Here is a 26,278-nt window from a genome sequence, read left to right as displayed (position 1 = left end):
TTCCTCCATCTTCAGGGCGTGGCCTTTATTCTTAGGGTCAATAAGGCAGTGTCAGCTGTCACTTTGATGTTTCCAGCAGCAAGAGGGAAGAAGTAGGACGATAGCAAAGCCCAGGGAACATCCAGTAAGTCAGTGTTTCTCAAGGCAACTTTCTGAAATCTCCCACATGACGATTTCACACATATTCCATTGGCCAGAACTTAGTCCCCTGACTCTGTCCAGATGAGAGTGAAGCTGGAAAAGGTAGCCTTTATTCTGGATGGCTGTACACGAAAGTGGAAATCCCCAAATGCTAAAAAAAAAGAAGGGTGCAGGGACATGGTAAATGAGGCATGTTTAACAGTTTCTACCGCAGACCTGGAGAGAATCATTTTCCACAGGTCACACTGAGAATGGCAGTCTACATATGAATTGCAACTGGTACATGCATAGAGCTTTATAGTTTCTATAGTACTTTTTATCCCCACCTCACTCTGTTTTTCTTAAGTACTCAGTACTATTATAATCTTCATGTTTTGGATGTGGAAACTGAGGTTCATTATAATTGAATGACTTACCCTGCCTATCTTTTTTTAAAAAATTTCATACTTCGACTCTCCTTTCCCCCATTCCCTCATTCTTGATCCCTCTTATGAGATTCAGTGTTTTTCTTTGTTTCATTGGCTTATTACTTTCCAACGTACTCTATGCTTTTCTTACCATTTTTATTGTCAGTCTCCCTATGTGAGAAGGTGTACTCTGTGAGACCTTTATTTCATTCACCAAAATGAATTCTAAGTACCTGCTTCAGTACTTGGCTTAGGTGGTGCTAGTGGTAAAGAAGCTGCCTGCCAATGCAGGGGACATGAGACTCCAGTTCCATCCCTGGGTCAGGAAGATTCCCTGAAGGAGGGCATAACAATCTACTCCAGCATTCTTGCCTGGAGAATCCGGAGCCTGATGGGCTACAGTACCTACGGTCACAGAGTCAGGCATGACTGAAGTGACACGCACACACAGGATGGGTTGCTCAGTAGTTATTTTTAATTGAGTTAATACAGTCAGTGGGTATTAAAGCCTGCTTCCGAATCACGTTTGTTAACCCCAATGTTAATGCTCTGTGCATGTCTTCTCTCTCAGGGCTCCTGTAAGGGTTTTGTGTCTGACACTTCTCTATCTTACCTCAGAGACTTGCCCACACTTAATTTGTTGATCTACTTCTTGTCTTCATGCCACTCATTCAGTGTCGCTTCCCAGCCCAAGCAGCTTGCTCACCCCTTAGATTCTCTCTGGATCACAGTACCAGGGTACTATTTCATGAGGAGACAAGCATACTACTAGAAAAACAAAACTATTCAAAATCACCAAGATGGTGGTAAAACCAGCCTTCCATTAGACTGTCTCTGCCCTCAGACATAGGACTACTAGAATGGGCTACTAAAACTCCTATCGGAGTTTTTGAGGTGACTTCATCTATGTCGCACTCCAAGATGGGATGTTAAAAGGGCCTGGTTCTCATCTAAACTCAATCTCAGGATTGTTCTTTCTACCTGCACCGTGTATATACGGTACTATACTATACTGTACTACACTATACTATACTCTACAATACTACACTATGCCATACTATACTACACTACACTATATGATACTATACTTCACTACACTACTAGACTATACTAATATAATGACTGCTGTCCTGCTTCAGTTCAGTTCAGTTCAGTTGCTCAGTCGTGTCCGACTCTGCGACCCCATGAATCGCAGCACGCCAGGCCTCCCTGTCCATCACCAGCTCCCGGAGTTCACTCAAATTCATGTCCATCGAGTCGGTGATGCCATCCAGCCATCTCATCTTCTGTCATCCCCTTCTCCTCCTGCCCCCATTCCCTCCCAGCATCAGAGTCTTTTCCAATGAGTCAACTCTTCTCATGAGGAGGCCAAAGTACTGGAGTTTCAGCTTTAGCATCATTCCTTCCAAAAGAAATCCCAGGGTTGATCTCCTTCAGAATGGACTGGTTGGATCTCCTTGCAGTCCAAGGGACTCCCAAGAGTTCTGCTTAGAAGCCTGTTTTAACAGTTGGTTCATTTATTCTACCAAGTATTTTCTTTTAATTAATTTTGTGTCTATGTCTTTCTCTTTCCAAGATTATTAACCTCTTGCTGGACAAAGACCCACTCAGATTTATCATGCAGATCCAGCTAGTATGTACTGAGCTCTTTACATATCTCTAGACCTCAGCATTCCATACAGCACTATACAATAGGCATATGACACATGGATCTGAGGGGGAAGCATTATGTCCAAGGTTATAAGGAAGTGGCACGGGGCAAATAATTACATGTAGACATTAATTCCACTTTAGTTTGTCTAATATTTAAACCCCACCACCACCTTTTTTTTCCTCCTGTACTTGAGCTTCTTGATTTCTTAAATTTACATTCTCTTACTGTAGCACCCAACACAGCAGGCTTCCAGTAAATATTTAATAAATACAAATATATGAGTAGCTTTCCTGTGGGAAATATCTTGCTTTGTATGTGTGAACATAGCTTTGGAACAAGCCTCCCAGAGCTATGTTCAGGCAGCTTTTATTTGTGCTACCACTCAGGCAAAAGTAAGTCAATTAATCTTTCTTTCGTTTCCTGGCATGTAATGTGGGAATGGGCATGAAAGCCCAAGAGGGTGTTGTGAGATTAATTAGTTAAAATGTATACCCTGCTATATAAATGCTAATTGCTGTCAGGAGCGTGGGTTGATTTTCCAGTGACTTGGCTTTGCACATTCCCATTAGTCCTCTGTGCCACCAAGCCCCAGCTTTAAGAAATCCTTTGACCGAGGGAAATGATGACTTTATAGTCCTCCCATGTTAAGGGGCCAACTTAAAGAGGACTTCCACTATGGAGTACACTGGATGAGAAGGGACATTTTAAACAAAAAAGTAATTCTCTGTGCCAGTAATTCGTTAAATTCCCTTTGCTGTTATTAGAGGTACATCTATTTGCATAACAGACATTTCCCCAGTATCTTCTTTGCCTGGTGCCTGCAGTGAATCATATAATTAATTTGGTGTTGCATGACACTCCAGCCTGTTGTCATAGATTTTATTTTTATTTGTTCATTGAATAATTTAAAAATCTCTGACAAAGTTCCCTCAGGTGGCTGGCTAGGGAAAGTTAAAGAACTCACAGAACTAATTTCAAATGGGTAAATGCCCCAAAGAAAAAACTCAATACTAATATCATTTTTACTAATGCTTATAGATACTAATATGTGTGGTTTTTGGTCCCTACTATAAAGGAGTCTGATTCACTCTATAGATACACTCATTTGATCCATGAAATATTCTGTAAGGGAGATACATTGCAGATATAAGATGTCTTTTCCCCTTGACACTGTATTGCATTTAATTTGGTTGAAAAGATATTCAGTGAATAAAACAGAAATTTTTGTTAACCTGTGTTTAAAGTTTAGTATGTAAGGGCCTTTAACATGTTGTTTTAAAAATAAGTCTGTTTGCTCTTGATTTATTATTATATTATGAAAGAAAAATTCTGGCTTCCTTTATTAGTCAATTTGCTATAACAAATTAATGTCTTACATCTCAGTGGCTTAATTGATAGAGATTTGGTTTAACTCTTTGAAAGTGAGAAGCTTTCCAAGCTTTCCTGAGAAGCTCTGCTTTGACTGATGGCAGGAATCCAGGCTCCTTCCATGTTGCATGCTGCACTTTTCACAAATTCAAGGACTCCATGGAAGGGAAAGAGAAAGCATCAAAGATTATGCTGGGAGTTTCAAGCTGTACAGTATTTCTGGTCCCTCACTGGCCAGAACCAAGTCACATGGTCCCAACCCAATTGCCACGGATATGCAGGTTTCATACGGACCAAGAAGAGAAACAGAGCTAATGAAGATTTACCCAGTCTCTGCCACAGTGTGCCCCAGTGAACACCAAAATTCCATTTCAAACTTTGTTCTCTATTTGTCTGCCTGAGTACGTCCTTCTGGTTTTGATGTCTCCTTTTCCATTTCCCTTTCACAATTAGCATTCTCTTATTTTTTAAAAAAATCCACCTGTCACTTATCTGTCTTACTATTAATTGTTGTTCAGGGTCATGAAGACTTCTTAGGGCTGGGACTTCTGCAGCAGTCAGTGGTTAAGACTTTGCCTTCCAATGCACTGGGTGTGGGTTGGGTCCCTGGTGTGGGGGCTAAGATCCCACATGCCTCACAGCCAAAAAATCCAAAACATAAAACAGAAGCAGTATTATAACAAGTTCAATAAAGGCTTTTAAAATGGTCCACATTAAAACAAAACAAAGCAAAAGTCCCTAGCCAAAATAACAATTTAAAAAAGGATGTGGGATCAGTTTAAATTATGTGGGATCTTAGTTCATCGTGTGGGATCTTAGTTCTCTGACCAGGAATTGAACCTGCAACCCCTGCAGTGGAAATAGGGAGTCTTAACCATTGGACCGCCAGAGAAATCCCTAAGTAGTATCTTTTGGTAACTATTTTTATACTTTTCAATTGCCCTTTAGCATGATTGTTCACTGTGATAATCTACTCGGATGATCCATCAGTTATAGTTTTTTTCTTTATTGGGGATCTCCATTTTTCTTCTATCTATACTGATTTTCCACCAAACCCTAATGTATAGCTGCTTTCCTAGGATGTTCTGCATTGTTATCCTGGGAATCCCTTCCCCTCTCCCTTTAGTTGGATCCCCCTACTCCTTGCTCTCATTTTTTCCTCTGTTGTTTTTTCTCTCTTTTTTTTTGGACACACATTCCCCAGAAGCTTCTTGAAAAATAGTATAGGAATAAAAATTACTGAGTCTTTATGTGTCTGAAAATGTCACTTTCACATGTAAATTTTTTAGTTGGGTTTAAGGTTCAAGATTTTTTTTTTTTACACCTGTGCAATCATATTTATTTTTATTTATTTATTTATTTTTACTTTACAATACTGTATTGGTTTTGTCATACATCAACATGAATCCGCCATGGGTGTACATAAGCTCCTTGATAAAACATTTCTGTAAGATGCACTGAGTCATTATCTTCTAGTTTCTTGTCTTGTTTTTGAGAGTTGCAAAGCCGTTCTGATTCCTAGTCTTCCTAGTATGTGACTGTTTTTTTTTTTTTCTCTTTCTTTCTTGCCAGTAGTTTATATAATCTTTTCTATTCTCAGTTTAAAAAAAAATATTTTTTGGTGCAAGTCTGTTTTCATCCACAGTGAGGGAGCAATTGACAGCTCTTTTTAATTTAGAAGGTTATGTATTTTAGTTCTGAGATTTGTTTTTGCTTTGAATTATTTAATTGAGAGTTTTCTCTCTCTCTCTCTCTCTCTCTCTTTTTTTTTTTTCTTTTGGGGATTCTATTAAGGAGATCTTAAGACTCCTGGACTAGTTTCTAACTTTCTTATCTATTTTTAATTTATTTTTCTTTGTATTCTAGTCTTTAGAAAATTCTCAATTTCAACTTCCAAATAAGCCATTTATTAAAATTTACCTCTCTTCAATCATGTGTTTAATTTTAATGAGCTTTTTGTTTTTCTCTGAATATTCCTGTTGTATCATCCTATTCTCGCTTGATGAATGTAGAAGTTTCCTTATCTCTCTGAGGATGTTAATGATAGTTTTGTTTTCAAAGATTTCTTTTACTTGAATAATTTTAGTTTTATTAAATTTTTTTTTACAATGTTTCTTTGGGTGTTGCTGTTAATAGTTGAGATTTTTTTCAGATGTCTCCTAGGGCTGTTCGTATTTAAAAAGTAGTAATTAGGAAGATGATTAGAAATTCTAAGTGTGTGTATGGGGTTTGTTAATCTTGAGTTTTTAATGTTAAATGATATGGCTCTACAAGTTGTTTAAAAAAATTCTCTGTTAGTAAGATTGTTAGATCTTTCCTCTGAAAGTAGTCAGGTTTCCTAGAGGAGATTCATTCATTCTCCCCCCTGGAGTGTAAAGTCTGTTTACACTCTCCTGACTGTTCCAATCCTTGAAGCTCAGTGAGAAAGGTTACTGAGTGCTAGGAGGGTGGGCTTGGAACAAAAAATGGCACTTTTTGATATAGCCTTCATCTACTTCTCCTTATTTTACTATTTCATATATGTGCTTATTTTTAAGGTATGTGGTTGCATTTGCCAGGATAATATAGATGATTCATATTGGTGATAAGCAATCCTAATTCTCTATGACTTAAAATAGTAAAGCTTTGCCATATGCCATCTATATCAAGGGAAATAAGCTAAAGGAGTCTCAATGTCTATGTTTTCCTATTTGCTAAGGCAGAAGAAAAGGAAGCATAGTGAAGCATACTCTGGCTCTTAAAACACTCAGCACAGGTGACACTTGGCACATCATTTTGGCCAAAGTGAGTCACCTGGCATCCTCTTATTTCAGAAGGACATAAAAGTACAATCTTACAATATGCCTAGGAAGAGGGCCCTGAAATATTGGGTGTTAAGGTAGTAGTGATTACTTATCTTGATACTGACAGTTTCTCCTCCTGATGTTTTTTGCAGTCTACTTTGCAGATTGGTTTGTTCTCCAGCTTTCCTCTCCTCATTTAGGACTTTTCATTTAAATGGGCCAAACTGGTCACCATTTTGTCCGTTATGGTATTGATATTGTCTTTTCTCTTATTATTGCTATTACTTGGGATAATGTCTTGAAAAATTAGTTTTAGTGAAGTTTCATTAATAGATGAAATTAGATGCATGTATTCAATCTGACTTATTTATCTGAAAAAAAAAAAAAAACCTGTGGTTAAAATTTCCTATAAACTAAATGACCTAATTCTACAACTTTTCAGTGTGGGTTAAAAATATATTTAAAGAATGTTATGATATGTTTAATTAAAATATTTTAATATCAATTTGTCTTAATGTGAACAAAATGTTGGTCTTTCCATTTTTTTCTGTATATTAGATTTTAAAAGGTGTTTCTAAATGAAGCATTACAGTTGTAAACAGTACTAATTTGTTGAGTCTTAGAAAAGTCAGTTTGTTAAATTTCCTGAAGATCTATTATTTATTTAGAGATTTATTACTTACTTACAAAACATTTTGCAAGTCATAAATCTTCAAATTCTTTGCTTTTATCAACATTAGTCATTGTTAGTTGTTTTATTAGCTATCTGTTACCCCCAAGATGTTGCCTAACAAATGATCACAAACCTCTTTTAATTTATTACTGATGCAAGCTGGCCCTGCTCTTGCATCTTTGATCAGCTATGAAAAGGTCTGACAGTTCTGCTTCTGTAGGGTGTAGCTACCAGCAGGGTGCCTAAGCTCTACCCTATGTATCTCCTTTTTACTAGAAAGCGTTCCTGTGTATTATAGTTGGTCTGATATGTGCAACAAGTGTAAAGTATATTGAACTTTGAAGATTTATTATAAAAAAGAATGTCAGTATAAAATATTAATATTTGCAATGTTTTAGATGTATCAAGTTTAATAAAATATAAAAATTAATTTTACCTGCTTCTTTTTATTTCTTTAATGTGGCAATCAAGACATCTAAAATAACATGGCAAGCATTTTACTTAAATATCTGGCAGGCATTTTAATGCTATTGGACAGTGAAGATCTAGCCCCCAAATTTGGAGACCAGGGGAGAACTAGGAGTCTTCTCTTTTCAGTTATGATCTTATCCTTAGAATTGCCTTTGTCCCCAGAAGAGTGAAAAAGCACATGATTTCTTGTCCAGGTGAGATTCTCCCTCATACCTTGTTGGGTTCAACAGGATCAAACTATCAGATCACATTGTTATCCAAGAGATAGTCAAAAGATGATGAAGGATTGAGAGGAAGTCATCTCTTCACAACACAGCTATTATAAGCTTTTATTAGAAAGAGGCTAATTAATATGGCCCGAGAAGAGGGTCCCGAAAAAGGTTGGGGGTATCCTAAGGAGAAGGTATGTTCTTTGGAGGTGAGATGATTCAGCTGCCATTTCTTTCTTTTTGATTATTCCAGAACGCTGTGATGACTGGGGACTAGATACCATGAGGCAGATCCAAGTGTATGAAGATGAACCAGCTCGTATCAAGTGCCCACTCTTTGAACACTTCTTGAAATATAACTACAGCACAGCCCATTCAGCAGGCCTTACTCTCATCTGGTATTGGACAAGGCAGGACCGGGACCTGGAGGAGCCAATTAACTTCCGCCTCCCTGAGAACCGCATTAGTAAGGAGAAAGACGTGCTGTGGTTCCGGCCCACGCTTCTCAATGACACGGGAAACTATACCTGCATGCTAAGGTAGGCTGACCCTTGTGGTGTCTTTCCCTTTTTGCTTCTGTTCCTGAACCCTTATCTAAATGATGGGTGTAGAAGAAACTCCCGGGGAGGGGAAGAAGGAAGCATTTATCCAGAAAGAGTTACTCTTCACCTCATCGGCTTAGCTGAGATTAGCTGAAAGAGATGTGCAGAGAGAAAGGTTGAGTTTCTGAGAACATTCTCCATTGTGGCTCCTTTTCAAACCAGACATACATCAGAGTTGTCTAGAGATGGAGGTTTATTCATATGTTCCTTTTCCTTGACACTGGAATCTACCTCCACTTTTGAGTCACTTGGAGATGTATCTGTTTCCTTAGACAGTGAACAGGGCTGGCAGTAGAACCCGTTCATGTCTGTTATTCTTGGCAGTTTTTTAAGTGCCTAGCACAGAATGAGGGCTTCTTTGATGGCTCAGCGGTAAAGAATCTGCCTGCAATGCAGGAGACCTGGGTTCAGTCTCTGGGTTGGGAAAATCCCTTAGAGAAGGGAACAGCTACCCACTCTAGTATTCTGGCCTTGAGAATTCCATGGACTATATAGTCCATGGGGTCACAAAGAATCAGACACAACTGAGCAAAAGCCTCAGCATGCCATATAGATGAAAGAATATTTGAGAAGCATCAAATGCACTTAAAACAATGCTTTTCAAACTTTTCATCAAAATTTCCATATAAAGCAAATGAACACCAGATCTCTGGGAATCTAAGAATATAATCCAAAGCATTCTACCATTACTACAAAATTTATTACAAACCCACTTTTTTTTCTTGTGAAGTTTCATATAGATTCTGCATTTTACTTCATAGTATATGAATTTTTCTTTTACAACAGATTAATATTGTTTTTGCTCTGAAGAAAAATCTTGAAAAAACTGAGGTTCCTCTGACAATTTACCATTTTAATGCTTAGTTCTTTGACTCCCTGAGGTCCCCTTTCAGCTTTCAGGCTTTACTTTATTTTTCAAACTCTCATCTAGGTTATGGATATTTTAAAACATTGTTTCCTACCTTTTAATAAGTACATTGGTTTTTCTAGGCTTCCATTACAAAATACTGCAGATTTGTGGCTTAAACAATGGAAAACTGATTTCTTATTGTTTTAGAGGCTAGAATTCCCGGATCAAGGTGCCAGCATGGTTGTTTCATTCATCTCTGCTGGGCTTGTAGAGGGACATCTTCTCTTCAGGTCTTAGCATCTTTTCCCCCATGTCTTCTGTGTCCCAGTCTTCTCTTCTTTTAAGAGCATCAGTTTTATTGGATTAGGGTCCACCCATATCAACTTGCTTTGACTTAATTTCAAGACCCATCTCCAAATACAGTCTCATTCTGAAGTACTCAACTTCAACATATGAATTTGGGGTGGAGGATGCAACCTAGCCCGTAATAGTGGAGCTAGATGACATAACAAAAACAGAAGAATAGGTAATCCCACAGCTTTTGAATGTTCTTTGTCTCTAATGGACGTTAACTGTTCTCTGATGGAGAACCATAACTATATTTTGATAAGTTTAGCCAATGTGATTTCGTGAAAAAGCACTTCTTTATCACAAAAAAAAGCCCACATATTAATCAACGTGACCTTGAAAGTCTCCTGTTACCTCTTAAATCCACTGAGGCTTTCACCCCTTCTATTTCATTTTATTGGATTGAACTCTAGACTGGGGTTTAGACTTCTGAGGAGCTCATGTGTCCATTGTTTATGTTCTAACACAGCTTTGGTATGTAAACCTACAAAATGAAAAAGTTGGCCTAAGTGTTCTTTGAGCCCCTTATTATCTTTGACAATTAATAATCTAGTAACATTCCATACATGGACCTCAGCAAATACCTGGGAACAGGTTGTCAGTAGCTTTCTGGTTGACCTTTGTCTGCTATGCATTCTAGTGTTTCAGTACCTCTATTTCTTTTTCCTTACCAATATAATACTTCTCTAGAGCTCTCTCTCAAACAATTTCAGCCTTCTTTTCATTATAGAAGCAGGGCTCATGATCTTCAAGGTCTGAGTGTATCTTTACTGTTATTTATCGGTTTCCAGATTGCCATCTCTTCAATTCACCTTCTGCCTGTCTTCTACATCTCTAAAGAAAATTTGAATTAAACTTATCTGGTGGGGGCATCAGAAGCCTCCTGTAATCATGTGGTGATTCTTAAACTGAGAATGACCTTAAGCTGAACCATGTGAAATCATCGGCTTGATGTCATTAACACCATAAAGCTCAGGTTCATCCTCTAGGATTTTACTGCTTGTATTCTTGCTTCAATACCTTTGTTAAGATAACATTCATATTTGACCTATGAAGCTGGAAAAGTTATTCTAACTATTATTCATCACTTTATTTTTATAGTCAGAAAATGTATCTTATTAATCTGAAGTTTACCTTCTGTAATGTCCACCTATGGAACATTTTTTCTTCTTGGAAGACCTTTTGTTATTTATAGGCAAAGATCATGCTTGCCACTCACCCTTTCCACCTTATTACCATTGTCATAAGTCATCTTTAAATGCGCTTTCCTCTCATCTTGGGAAGGGTAATGTATTCTCCCACATCTTCCTTTGGATTTAGTCTTAGTTCATGAGTTACTGAGTATATAAGATGTTTTAAATATTGAGAGAAATCACAAAAGAGGGTGAACAATTAATGACCCATTTACATATCACCCTAAAAATCACTTATTGTTATTATCTATGTTCTTTTCATTGTTTTTCTATATGTAACACAATTTTACATCTATCCCATGTTGCTAACAAATATTTATTCAGTGCCAACTGAAAATTTAGGTATTGTGCTAGATGCAAGAAATAAAAGAAAACACATATGGCTATGCCATGCGATAAATTCAACCAAGGAATTGTCTGACATGCTGAGAGGATGAAAGTCTTAATTTAAATACAGGATGACATAAACCTCCAAGTGAAAAGTAGGATGATGGGAGAAGAAGAACCCTCCAGGCAGATGAAATGACTTATATAAACATTAAAGACATAAATACAGTTCCCCAGCCATCTTAACACATTCTATGCATTTGTTAGTTTTTCCCTTCGTGGTTGATTTGTGTGTGTGTGTGGTTGATTTGTGTGTGTGTGTGTGTGTGTGTGTGTGTGTGTACAACAACTCTGGATGGTTGTACCATGGTTTTTTTACAGGCTTCCTTTTCATATGTGTTTCTAATGATTCCAATATCTTCCTTGCTGATACAGCAAAGGATGGACATTTTTGATCAGGTGCTCCCTCTATTCTCACTTTTCCTACTTCTGTCGTGTGAAAACATCTCCAGAAACAGGGTGACTAGGGCAAAGGTTAGGCTTTTAAAAATACTTTTGGAAACATTTCTTTTCCAAAACTTGTTTATACCAGTATCAACCATGAGTTAATATGCTCTTCTTACCTTTGCCTTTCCAGTACTAGTGTTATTAAGAGTGTTTTAAGGGTATTAAACATTTTATATCCCAGGTGACTCAGTGGTAAAGAATCCACCTGCCAGTGAAGGAAACACAAGAGATGCAAGTTTGATCCTTGGGTTGGGAAAAATCCCCTGGAGGAGGGGGAGCAACCCACTCCTATATTCTTGCCTAGAAAAATCCTGTGGACCAAGAAGCCTGGTGAGCTGTGATCCATGGGGCCACAAAGAGTTGGACACAAGTGAGCATGAAAGACTGAAGGCAGGAGGCAGGAGAAGAAGGGGACGACAGAGGACAAAATGGTTTGATGGCATCACCAACTCAACGGACATGAGTTTGAACAAGCTCTGGGAGATGGTGAAAGACAGGCAAACCTGGAGCACTCTGGTCCATGGGGGTCACAAAAAGTCGGACACGACTGAGCAACTGAACAACAGATATATATGTGTATATATGTGTGTGTATATATATATATATGTGTGTGTGTATATATAAATACATATGAAAGTGAAAGGCGCTCAGGCATGTCCAACTCTTTTTTGACCCCTTGGATTACACAGTTTATGGAATTCTCTGGCCTAGAATACCAGAGTGGGTAGCCGTTCCCTTCTCCAGGGGATCTTCCCAATCCAGGGATGGAACCCAGGTCTCCAGCATTGCAGGTGGATTCCTTCCAAGCTGAGCCACAAAGGAAGTCCATAAATACATACACACACACACACACATGTGTATTTAGGAGTATATCTAAAAATGTAAGTAGTTTATCAATAGTAGTTAATTGTGTCTGTCTTTATTTTGTTATGTCTGTTGTTCTAGGAAATACCTCCATAACACATTTAATTGTTACATGAACCTAATATATAAAGTCTCAGTACCTAGGAGTACTTCACTTCGCTCATTTCAATGTGTTTGCAGCATGAAAACAAACGAAACTGCCCATTGACTGAACATTTTTCTTTTCAGGAATACCACCTATTGCAGCAAAGTTGCATTTCCTCTGGAAGTGGTTCAAAAAGATAACTGCTTCAATTCTCCCATGAAACTTCCAGTGCATAAACTGTATTTAGAATATGGTGTTCAGAAGATCTCTTGTCCAAACATAGATGGATTTTTTCCTTCTAATATCAAACCAAACATCACTTGGTATATGGTAAGCAAACTAGAGGTCATTTACCCTCTCTAAAACAATAATGACTATTTGTTAAATTGAATTAATATAGAAACTGAGATTTGTCTCGTCATAATTTCTTCCTTAATAACTTTACACAAATCTTTTACTGCTTCCTCACTTTCCCCATTTTAAAGGAAGTGGTGGAGACTTTGCCTCAACTCATCATGTCTTAAATTATAATCTCTGGGCTACCAGAACTATCTTATTTCTATTAACTTCTTATGAAATACAGTTTGAGAAATATTGCCAACTTCTACTCACTGCTGAGTGAAGTCAGACGCTTCACTAGAAATTCCTCTGGTGAATTTCTACTCTTTAGTTAATCAGTACAGTACTTAATACTTGTATGTGTTTTCATGGTTGCCCTCCTTTGTGGGCACATTTGATCTATGATCTATTTGACATCTGAAACCTTAGGAAATTATTTAATCAAAAATGAAAGTATTGGGAGATGGATTTGTGGCGGCAGCATAGTTTTCTTATCTCTTCAAATATCCACCTGAGCCAAATCCCCAAACTCCTGAGCAACATTTAAAACAAAACTCAATGACAAGTTATCCATAAGAATCACTTTCAGTAAACCAAGTGATATAATCACTAATATGACCCATATAGATTCAGTGTCTATAGAGAAGGAAGCAGATGGAAATGGAAATAATATGGTATCTGGTAGGCTCTAGAACATGAGAATCCCAAAAAGGCCAGTGGAGAACAGCAGCTGGAATTGGGAGGGGTTTTGCCCTCTATAGAGGGTAGGTCTGAAAAGCCTATAGCTAGACATTCTGAAGGAATTGAAATAGGTTTTGTGCTTCAGAACTCTGTAAAACAACCACTCACACTGAGGAAAAACTGCTGATCGAAACAAAGATCAAAATAAACAGGGTCAGGGCAATGTAGAGGATGGAAAGAGAACTGGCTGAGAATGGAAGAGCAGAACAGAATCAGGGGATCTCAAGAGCATAGTTTTGAAGAAGGAGCTCTGTAAAGTTGAAAACTTCAATTAAATCCTAAAGGTCAGGAAAAACTAGCTTTACATAACAATGAACAAGAAACTGCTCTGGCAGTTCAGTGGTTGACTTTGCCTTCCAGAGCAAGAGGCAAAGGTTCCATCCCTGGTTGGGGAACTAAGATCCCACAGGGCTCATGTCCAGAAAAATAAAAACCGAAAACAGAAACAATATTGTAACAAATTCAATAAAGACTTTAAACATGGTCCACATTAAAAAAGTCTTTACAAAAAGAAGAATCAAGGTAAAATCCCATTCAAAGCTATAAGGAGAAAAGAAGAAGAAGAAGCAGAATAACATTTCTATAGAAAAAAATGAATGCATGCAAGGACATATTTGCAACTTGTTTCAAAAACTGGCAAAAAGACGTTAAGAAGTGATGAAAGATGAGGAAGAATAACAAATAAGAATAAAAAATTCCAGAAATTATATAACTCAATAAAATTTTAGAAAAAGATAATTTCAAAAATAATGCTAAACTAAAAGGAAGATAACAGAAAAGGAACACCATAAATAATACCTGAAGATTAAAAAAAATGGAAGATAGAAAATTTTTGATCAAAAAATGATTAATAAAAATAGAAAGGTTAGAATGGATATACCAATATGTAAACTGTAAGATGATTGATATTATGAGATATAAAGAAGACCTTTTAGAATAATAAAAAGGTGAACTCATCAAGAAGGCATAAAAATAATAAAAAAATATATATGCTTGGTAACAGTGTTTCAAAATATATAAAGGAAAAGGTGAAAAAATTAAAAGAAGAAACAGGCAATTCTATAATCCTAGTTGAAAACTTAGTATCTATCTCTGTTTAAGTCATTAATGAAAAAACTTAGGGAGCCAAATTTAAGAGTTTTTCATTGGCCAAAGATGGAATAATTTGAATTTTAGCAAGGCTATTCACAGGTTGCATCTCATGAGTTAAGTTTAAAATCCATAAATTTATAGTGATATTTCAAAATATGGCTGTATTTGGATGTTAATAGGAAATAAACACATTATCTTGAAAACTGGTTAATAAACAGGAAAAAAATCAAGATTTTATTCTGCTTTTTCTATAAGAAATGTACACTGAGTAATGAAATAATTCAGGGAAGTATATTTTTATAAAAGTATATAATCACTTTGCAAATCCCAATGAATTACTAAATCTAAGCATCAATGAGTGCTACTATCATAAGAAGGGAAACAGCCATATTGCTTTTAATGAAAGAATATAGTATTACCTGTATTTGTGCCAAATGGGTTAAATCTGAGTCTGATAAAACCTTTGGCTCCTGCTTCCATTTTTCAGGAAATATAGAGAATGGAGGAATGTATTGATCTGCACCATGAGTTTGCAGTCAGCAAAATCTAAATAGTGAGAAGCTCTATAGGCCAAATATTTTATGTTCATCAACAGATAAGCTGCCAAAAAAAAAAAAGCAGCATAGAGTGAGAATGAACAGATTAAAAGAAACAAAATACATTTAAAATGATTTAGTGATTAAACTATAGTATCTAAGGATACACACATGAATAATAAAATTGTAACTGAAAACAAGGAGTGATTTCACTATGCAAAAACAGATAGTTGCTACTTTGGGAGGTAGTAAGGAAGGTCCAGTTGACATGGAGCATGTGAGCACTTTCAAAACCGACTGTCAATGTTCTATTCCTGGACCTGAGTGGTGATTATAAAAGTATTTGCTTTATACTAATTCATTAACTCATACATATGTTTTGAGTGTTTTCCATATATGCTTCATTCTGTAATCAATACAAGAAAAGGAGACAGGAAAGGAAGGCGAGGTGGAGAAGACTGATTTAAGATACATAACAACAAATTGCAATGTATGGACCTTAAGTGGATCATGATTTATTCAAAAAAAGTTGTAAAACAAGTTAGGAGAAATCAGGGAAATATAAGCACAGACAGAATGTTGATGACATCGATGAATTACTATTACTTTTCAAATTGCAATAATGGGCAATGTAGTTATGTTTGCAGAAGGGATCTTGTCATTTAGAGGTACACACAGAAATATTTATGAATTAAATTGTGTAATGTCTGTGATCTGTTTTGAAATAATATTGGGATGCAGTGAGTAGATATAGATGAAACAAGACATAGCTTGAACTGGTACTTTGACACTAGATACAGGTGAAGGGATCATTGTATAGTCTCTCTATGATTGTAGTTTTTCATGGTAAAAAGGATTAAAAGGATAATATTAACAATTTTACATTAATAAGTATATCTTCCAGTTTAAAAGAATATATTCATCTATTTATCTGTAGTAAGGTCTCTCATTTCTAATGAGACCCTATTCACTTTCTGTATTTTTTGAATATTGTCTGAATAAAAGTTTTACTTTTATACATGTTCTATTATTTTCTCCTCTTTCTCCACACCTGGAACATCCCTCTGCCTGGAACATCATCTTTTTCTCCTTTAGAACAGATGAAATTCTACACCTTCACAAAATGTCCTCTATTCTTTCCAGTTGAAATGATTTTCCCTCACATACCCTTATAGAGCTATTTATTTGTGACTACTTCAGTGTTACTTTTAGCTTCCTTTACTGTTTTATAGTCACTTATTCATGCATTTATTCAGGAGCTACTTGTTGAACATGAGCTGTATTCAATGCAATATGTCGGCAGTCTGGGGAGGACATGGTAAAAAATGCGATATATGCCCTCCTCAGCATAGTTTCAAAGGATTTCAGTATAATTCAAGAAAGTTTATAAATAAGAATTGCTATTCTTATCAAAAAGTAGAATTATGAGTTCTATAAGAGAATTTATTATTGGTTTTAAAAAGAGAGGTTTGCATATAGGCATTATATGAGTTTGACTGTTTCTTGAGGGCAAAATTGTGCCATATCCATCTCTGTATCTCCAGTAATTCCCAGATGTCTGGCTTTCCTGATTAGATGAGTTTCTGTGCTATTAATCAAGATACGAAATAGCAGAGGAGGAACAGATTTGGGGGACAAGTAATGAATTTAGATCCTGTCATATGAGTTGGACTTATCTGTGTGACATCTAGATGGCAGTGGCTAATAGTGGCTACATGTGTATGGGTCTGAAGCTTATTTAAAAAGAACTCAAAGCTGGAGGCAGAGAACCAGATGCATTTATGTGATAGTTGAAGCCCTTAAGTAGACAAAATAAAGTGAGAAAAGGGCTAAGATACAAATCTGGAGGGCATGTTCATGAGGTGAATGAAACCTGAAAGCCTGGAAAGGAGACCAAGAAATAAAATCATGGTTATAAAATCATGACCATGGCAGATACCCAACAATGTGCAGGTGACTAAAGAAGATAACCAGTAACCAGCCATCTTTTCTATTCTCTGATTATGAAAAAAGCTGCTATTGATGTGTGTTACACTGCCTTTTATTTCTCTACATTTTGGTAATTGATCGACAGCTTTACTCCTAAGTGCTTCCATTCTGGGAATAAAATCAAGTTTCTTGGTAACTGCATTCTCCAATCACTGTGTAGCAATGCTGCTACTTTTTTTTTTTTAATTTTGCTTTCTACTTTCAATAGTCACTCCCTGCATCCACCAAGGTATCTTGGCCCTCCTACAATAGCCCTCTTTGTTGTTGCTAACTGAATTCCTTACCTTGACATTGTAGAAATTGTCTCTTTTAGTAATACAAATAACTCTAGAGTAATTAAAAGACACATTAATCAATTCCAGCAAATTTGCTTCCCTGTTAGCAGAAGGATGAAAGCTAATGAAATGAAAAAAGGAAACTAATGTTTCTTTCATTTTACTCAGCATTCAAAAAACTAAGATCATGGCATCTGGTCCCATTATTTCAGGGCAAATAGATGGGGAAACAATGGAAACAGTGAGAGACTTTATTTTCTTGGGCTTCAAAATCACTGCAGGTTGTAACTGCAGCCATGAAATTAAAAGATGCTTGCTCCTTAGAAGAAAAGCTATGACAAATCTACACACACAGCATATTAAAAAGCAGAGACATTACTTTGCCAACGAAGGTCCATCTAGTCAAAGCTATGTTTTTTCCGGTAGTCATGTATGAATGTGAGAGTTGGACCATAAATAAAGCTGAGCACCCAAGAATTGATACTTTTGAACTGTGGTGTTGGAGAAGACTCTTGAGAGTCCCTTGGACTGCAAGGAGATCAAGCCAGTCAATCCTAAAGGAAGTCAGTCCTGAATATTTATTGGAAGGACTGATGCTGAAGTTGAAACTCCAATACTTTGGCCACCTGATGTGAAGAGCTGACTCACTGGAACACACCTTGATGCTGGGAGAGATTGAAGGCAGGAGAAGAAGGGGATGACAGAGAATGAGATGGTTGGATGTCATCACCGACTCGATGGACATGAGTTTGAGCATGCTCTGGGAGTTGGTGTTGGACAGGGAAGCCTGGCGTGCTGTAGTATGTGGGGTCACAAAGAATCACACACAACTGAGACTGAACTGAGCTGAACTGAACTGAATATTTCTTTCATTCCACTAGGGCAATACATTGTGCTATGTACTTTAAATATCATCATACATAATACTCATCACAATCCTTCAAGGTAGATATTAACCTTATGTAGATTGGGAAACGGATGTTTGGAGATACAAACAATAATCACTAACATTTATTGAGCACAGGAATTCTAAATGCTTTAATAATTTCACTCAATTATCTCAACTTGAAGTGAAGTCGCTCAGTCGTGTCCAACTCTTTGCGACCCCATGGACTGTAGCGTACCAGGCTCTTCCCTCCATGGGATTTTCCAGGCAAGAGTACTGGAGTGGGTTGCCATTTCCTTCTCCAGGGGATCTTCCTGACCCAGGGATCGAACCCGGGTCTCCCGCATTCCAGGCAGACACTTTAACCTCTGAGCCATGATAGTCAAGGAAACTGAAGTGTGGAGTGGTTGAGTGATTTGTCCAAGATTCAACACTATGCTATCTATATCAAGAGCCTAGACTTTTCATATTCTCTTATATAATCTACTCAAAGCAATCCAGCTGATAAGATGAGAATCTGGAATTGCAGGCCAGTTCTTCAAACCCTGTGCTCTTCAGAAAGGCCACAGAGAAGGTTGGTCCAGTCTTTACTTCTGGGACAAAGGGCACTTTAAAGGGGAGGACTATCTCTGAACACATATTGGGTTGTAGACTGGACTGTGAGACATAAGGAAACCTATGAAAAGAGGACCCTGGAAAATCAGAAAGAGCTTAGAAAAACTGAGATTGGAGGGAATAGAAAGTCCAACATTTCTGTCTTGGCGTCTTAGGGAAATGGGGCAGGATTTTGCTTTCTTCCCCCACACGTCTTCCCTTCTCTCCTTGTCTTCTGCATGGCATGGTTTTCTTCATCCAGGGCCCAGAATTCACAGTTCTCTAACGCAACAGTCTTGTGAGTGAAATCGATGTTCAGTAAATGTTGAGTAAGCCAGTGTTTGTAACTAACTTGGAAAAGCAAACTGCGGTTTATGTCATTTATTGAATTTCAAATAGCCAGCTTCTGAAAGAACTTCTGAAACACAACATGTATATAAATTGGAGGCTACCTGTTTATTCACAGAGCCTACCAGATATATAGTGGTCATGACACAAGTATGATCTTGTTATTTTCACTATTATTGTTAAATGGTTTGGACACATGAGCTTTAAAATAGGACAAGTCATTTTGACATTCATATAATGGATGGTTACTCTTCCTCGTTGTTATAATTGGGTATTTGAATTTTTTTCCCCAAAGACACTTTATGAAAACAAAGTCAGTATTCCCTTTCTTCCTGAGGATTGGAGAGACCATTTTATTGAATGCTTTGGGTATTACATTTATAGCAGCTGCTGAAATGCTCTCAGTTGGTATTTAACAGTATAGATATCATTCTGGATATCAATTTTCAAAAAAAGCTTGTTGTCTGTGTCCTTAGTATAATCATTAAAATTGGCATTTTATATCTACCTTTAATTTTCAGTATGAAATTCATCACAAGTGGTTGGATATTGTCTAGAAACCTGTCAGGGAATAGGAAAATCTTTGGAAAGTACCATCAGTAAAGCACATTTCTGAAACTGCCAGGGTTGGCCTTCTTGTTGGCATAGCACATATTATCAGGAAGTTAGTGCAAGGTCTATGTAATAGATGTTATTTTTAAAGTGCTCATTTGATCTGACAATGTATTTTGGTTGGTTCTTTATCTCTTTCCTTTCCCTACTGTCCCTATATAGTGATATTTAACTTTTGGTATAAAGGAAGTATGGTTCCCCAGGTCATTCAGTGGTAAAGAATCCACCTGCCAATTCAGGAAATGCAGGAGACATGGGTTTGATCCCTGTATCGGGAAGATCCTCTGAAAGAGGAAATGGCAACCCACTCCAGCATTCTTGCCTGGAAAATCCCATAGAGAGAGGAGCCTGGTAGGCTACTGTCTATGCAGTTGCAGAGTCTGACACAACTTAGCATAGTATAGCACTTAGCCTATCATATAAAGAAAGCATGTATCATAGTCTCTTTCTAAATTATACCTATTTAATTCCCTGCAGAGGAACCTAGCAGGCTACAGTGCATGGGATCTCGAAGAGTTGGGCACAGGTATATGATTGAGCACACACATACACACAATTCCATACATGCATATCTACACACAGCATTTTGCATATAGTTTTAGAGCTTCTGAGGACCTAAAGGTTCATCTTTTAAACTTAAACTCAGTTCAAATATCTGCAATTCCTTCTGGGAGAATTAGGCTGGATGAATTACCTGCTCTATGTTTTGATGGCACTTGATTTATATTTCAACTTTGTTACTGTAATGATTGCATTCCTCTCTTCTGTATGAAGTAGTGTCTTCTCTCTTTTGCTTTCCCTTGATTATCAAGCACATATCATAAAACTGAGTCAATGTATTTTGTATTTAGGAATTGATTAAAAATTGAATGAATTAGTTTGGACTAGAAGATATCATGGGAATAAGGGCCATTTCTGTTTTTACTGGCTACTGAATGCCTAGCTTCTAACTCAGTGCCTGACACCTGCTGCTGCTAAGTCACTTCAGTCATGTCTGACTCTGTGCAACCCCATAGACGGCAGCCCACCCAGCTCCCCCGTCCTGGGATTCTCCAGGCAAGAACACTGGAGTGGGTTGCCATTTCCTTCTCCAGACACCTAGAGGGGATTTTGTCCATTTTTATTGCACAGATATTGCATGACATAGTTCTGCTCACTTAAAGTGACTGGTGTATAAAACTCTTGTGAGTCTTTTTGAACAAGTGTGGTGTATTTTATAACAACTTAATTTTGGGAGCAAAAATGTCAGTAGATATTTTTGACTCTTCTATCCTTGTATCTTAGCTTAACTCTTTTTATCCTTACTTCTACTTTCCCCATTCATCCTACAGCTCACCCATCCCATATCTTTATAAGTCTGTATACTCACTATCTTATTATCATTTGCATTCCACGTGAGCTTGCAGGTCCATGTATTATCCCTTTGCTTCTCTGGTTCAGTTTATAATTTTGATCATGCAACACCAATATATTGAGCATTTACCATGTGTCCAGCATTGAGCAGTTGCTGGCTGTGCAGATGAAGTACTAATCTGCCTACCCCCCACTTTACTCCATAGAAGTAAATATTCTGAGAAAGAGGTAAGATAAATGAAAAGAGATGATTGTGTTGAAGTTAGTTAAGTGCTAACATGGAGAGCAAAATGTTGTAAGAGTAATGAAGGATGTTGTTTGTACTTTTTTTCTGTCCTTGGAGGGTACCTCTCCATGTCTCCCCTGTTCCTGCATGACTTAATAATCTACCTGTCCTTTAAGATCCGGTTCAGATCTTCTTTTTCCATACAGATTTTCTAAATGTTTTCTGTTTGGTCTTCTTCCTCCACTTCCCCATCCCAGTATGCCTTTCATAGTATTTGTTGCAGTCTTCCACTAGACCGCATATATCCATCTGTAGATTTGGTTCAGTTCAGTTCAGTTGCTCAGTCATGTCGGACTATTTGCGACCCCATGAATTGCAGCATGCCAGGCTTCCCTGTCTATCACCAACTCATGGAGTTCACTCAGACTCACATCCATCGAGTCGGTGATGCCATCCAGCCATCTCATCCTCTGTCGTCCCGTTCTCCTCCTGTCCCCAATCCCTCCCAGCATCACAGTCTTTTCCAATGAGTCAACTCTTCGCGTGAGGTGGCCAAAGTACAGGAGTTTCAGCTTTAGCCTCATTCCTTCCAAAGAAATCCCAAGGCTGATCTCCTTCAGAATGGATTGGTTGGATCTCCTTGCAGTCCAAGGGACTCTCAAGAGTCTTCTCCAACACCACAGTTCAAAAGCATCAATTCTTCAGCACTCAGCTTTCTTCACAGTCCAACTCTCACATCCATACATGACCACAGGGAAAACCATAGCCTTGACTAGATGGACCTTAGTTGGCAATGTAATGTCTCTGCTTTTGAATATGCTATGTAGGTTGGTCATAACTTTTCTTCCAAGGAGTAAGTGTCTTTTAATTTCATGGCTGCAATCACCATCTGCAGTGATTCTGGAGCCCCCAAAAATTAAGTCTGACACTGTTTCCACATCTATTTCCCATGAAGTAATGGGACCGGATGCCATGATCTTCGTTTTCTGAATGTTGAGCTTTAAGCCAACTTTTTCACTCTCCTCTTGTACTTTCATCAAGAGGGTTTTGAGTTCCTCTTCACCTTCTGCCATAAGGGTGGTGTCATCCGCATATCTGAGGTTATTGATATTTCTGCTGGCAATCTTGATTCCAGCTTGTGCTTCTTCCAGTCCAGCATTTCTCATGATGTACTCTGCATATAAGTTAAATAAGCAGGGTGACAATATACAGCTTTGACTTACTCCTTTTCCTATTTGGAACCAGTCTGTTGTTCCATGTCCAGTTCTAACTGTTGCTTCCTGACCTGCATACAGATTTCTCAAGAGGCAGGTCAGGTGGTCTGGTATTCCCATCTCTTTCAGAATTTTCCACAGTTTGATTGTGATCCACACAGTCAAAGGCTTTGGCATAGTCAATAAAGCAGAAATAAATGTTTTCCTGGAACTCTCTTGCTTTTCCATGATCCAGCAGATGTTGGCAATTTGATCTCTGGTTCCTCTGCCTTTTCTAAAACCAGCTTGAACATCAGGAAGTTCACAGTTCACGTATTGCTGAAGCCTGGCTTGGAGAATTTCGAGCATTACTTTACTAGCATGTTAGATGAGTGCAATTGTGTGTGGTAGTTTGAGCATTCTTTTGCATTGCCTTTCTTTGGGATTGGAATGAAAACTGACCTTTTCCAGTCCTGTGGCCACTGCTGAGTTTTCCAAATTTGTTGGCATATTGAGTGCAGCACTTTCACAGCATCATCTTTCAGGATAGAACCGTCTTTTCCATCATTGTTCCTTAACAGAGTTCTTTAAAAACAGTAGGCTTATTGAATGGAAATATTTGTTTTCTTATTTAGTCAAGCCATCTGCTCACCCATACCCCGTACCTCACCACATGACTTATTTCCTCTCAAGGATCTCAAAGTCATTTCTTATGCTTATTTTTACCTATATACTGTGGTAGGTTGCCAAGGCTACCATTGCGTGGTTGAAGAGTTGCTCTCCTATTTAACTTCTGTTTCAAATTCAGAATGAGGAACTGATGGCTCAACTCAGTGAATGACTTGTCTTCTAGTCAGATATCTGCTTCATAGTGGAATCCACATGTTGTTAACCTATTTCTTATATTTGGAAATGTCTTTTTATTATTTTGGGGGTATCAAAATCTCTGTTCATATCTTTTTTTTTCTGGATTCCAAGTGAATGATTTTGAAATCACCAAAAATATGAAGGATTTATTTTCAAGAATGATTCATTATGTTCAAAAATTCCCTTTATGTCTTAGGTCCATGAAGGGCCTCGAGAAGCAGATGCTTATAAAAAGCAGAGCTCATCAGATACTACAGGCTAAATGGGTGTTTTTAGTTCAACAATGCCCTTAAGCTACCCCCACTACATACATAAAAACATATAATGTATAAATTTTGTTCATTTCCCCTTCTAACGTGTTGTAAGCTAATAGCTTTTTATTGTTTTTGTTGTTAATTTAATTTTGAATGATCACATTTTTCTAAATGGTAGATTAGACTCCAAAGTTTTTCACTCCTTTGTATGGAATGTTCCTCAATTTGAAATATTTTTCCAATCAAATCAGCTCCAAGAAAACCTGTCCTTGGCCTATATTTTTATATTTCCTTATGGAAAGAGGAGAAAATCCCAGAGAACTTGACTTACAACACTGACACGTAGAACCAAAGATAGTCAGGCATATTCAGCCCAAATTTCAAGTCCATCCTCAAGAGTTTGGAATAAGGTGAAGAGAAAGAAGACTTTAGCAAAAGATCAACACACACTTGTTTTGTAACATTTTCCTTACAGTTTAGATGCGTCAGATTCCATTTCTCTGTTAATGAGAAGTCCATGAGGCCTGACTCTTGTTCTATTCAGTGCTGTACTCTCAGAACCTGGAAAAGTGCCTGGCATGCAGTTTACTGATTAATATTCAAGGGTGAATGAATGAATGAGAAGACTTTGAGTCTGAAATTTCTTTATAATTATAGCACATACTATATCTCTTAAAGCAATATGTTTTAAATAGTTTTTACATAAATGATATGTGGTGAGTTAAAAAAAATTGTGTGTGTTTTTGTTTTACTGATTTGAAAAATATGAAATATTTTTAACCTTTTGACTGTCTTGGGTCTTCTTTTATTAGAGTATAATTGCTTTACAATATTATGTTATACTTTCTGCTATTGACATATATATATGCATATATATATATGTATATATATATACATACTACAGTGGGTAAAAAATATTTTTTAACATTTTTTTAAGGAGTGCTGTTGACAAGTTTAGTATTAGTAGCTAACTTCTCATACCAAAAGCTATGTTTTTCCAGATTACCACTAATTCTAAGAATTAAACTCATAGAACAACCACATCACACTATTAATACTGGGACTGGTCCCGGGTGTGTCAGAACCACTGTGGGTGGGGAGATAGTGTCTGGTGGGATTAAGAGCAAGTCCCTCAAAACATGTAGATCTAGGTTTAAATTCCAGCTCTGACACTGCCTGGCTCCATGATAATGGTAATCACTTAACCTTTATAGGCCTTTGTATTTTCATCTATAAAATGGGCATAAGAACATTCTAGACTTGCTAAGTTTGGAATAGGATACAACGATGCAGTACACCTAAGCACAGTTCAGTTCCGTTCAGTCGCTCAGTTGTGTCTGACTCTTGGCGACCCCATGGACTGCAGCACGCCAGGCCTCCCTGTCCATCGCCAACTCCCGGAGTTCACTCAGATTTATGTCCATCGAGTCAGTGATGCCATCCAACCATCTCATCCTCTGCCGTCCCCTTCTCCTCCTGCCTTCAGTCTTTCCCAGCATCAGGTTCTTTTCAAATGAGTCAGTTCTTTGCATCAGATGGCCAAATTATTGGAGTTTCAGCTTCAGCATCAGTCCTTCCAATGCACAGGTCTCAGTATAATTTTTTCAGCCTCAACTAATGGATGAAGATTAATGTTCATTCTTCATCAAGAAGCTAATGAAAGACCTTTACTCAGCTGTCTAAAAAAATTGGGTTTTAGCTCCGCAGTATGTAATCTAGAATATCTCTTTATCTATCTCGTTGTTTTCCACCCATAAAACTAAGGTATATTTAATCTGATTTGTCTACTTCACATGGACAGCTAAGCTAACACATGAAAGAGGAAAATAACTTTGAACTATTTAACCAAAAGTTGCTAGATAAATTATATAGTTCTATAGATAGTATAAACTCAATGTAAACCAAATATGACATAAATTTATTATAGCATATGGGGTTTTGTTGCCTAGTTTGTGATAACTTTAGAGTGTTGAAATACTGTGCTGAGGTGACAATTGTCTAGAGGCACTGCTTATCAAAACAGGATAAATTGTATTCATATACAAGAAAATAACTAGAGTATATGTCATCTTCCTCTTGATGATCATTACCATGAATCAGAAGTTTCGTACTATTCTTAAAAGATGTTATTTCTTGTGACAGAGAATTACAAAATGTGCCACTTAGTAGAACTGTCATATTTCAAAACATATGTGCCAGGAATTGAAGTAAGAAAACCTTGAGGATACAAGAATTAAAGTTAAATGTATGAGCATAGGAAATTGAAAGTACAAGCTGATAATAGGCTCCTGAGACTTTTAAAGATCTGGAGTACCTTAAGGATACCCAGTTCTTTTTGTCAAAAATAAAGTATTGATTATCAAAAGGAAACACAAATTTTTCTGAAATTAAATGTTCAATGCATATTTTTGTCACATATGATGTATTGGTTCTTTTCTTTAAAGGAAAAGAGTAAAACAATACAGCCAATTAGTGGGGCTGAGCGATCTGA

The 26,278-nt window shown here is 37.3% G+C and overlaps 1 protein-coding gene across 4 annotated transcripts in view; it reads left to right on the top strand.

Annotated features, from left to right (window-relative positions):
• IL1RAP (interleukin 1 receptor accessory protein) overlaps positions 1-26,278 on the top strand; it is a 153,929-nt gene that overhangs the window by 93,396 nt on the left and 34,255 nt on the right. For all 4 annotated transcript variants that reach the window (XM_012097075.5, XM_060404767.1, XM_012097111.5 and 1 more), the window contains 2 exons: positions 7,960-8,245; positions 12,626-12,812. In XM_012097075.5, the coding sequence (XP_011952465.1) occupies positions 7,960-8,245; positions 12,626-12,812 (473 nt within the window). The remainder of the gene's footprint in view (positions 1-7,959; positions 8,246-12,625; positions 12,813-26,278) is intronic.

The sequence above is a fragment of the Ovis aries genome, chromosome 1, assembly GCF_016772045.2.
Source record: "Ovis aries strain OAR_USU_Benz2616 breed Rambouillet chromosome 1, ARS-UI_Ramb_v3.0, whole genome shotgun sequence".
Taxonomy (NCBI): Eukaryota; Metazoa; Chordata; class Mammalia; order Artiodactyla; family Bovidae; genus Ovis; species Ovis aries.
This window is presented reverse-complemented; position numbering and strand designations above follow the sequence as displayed.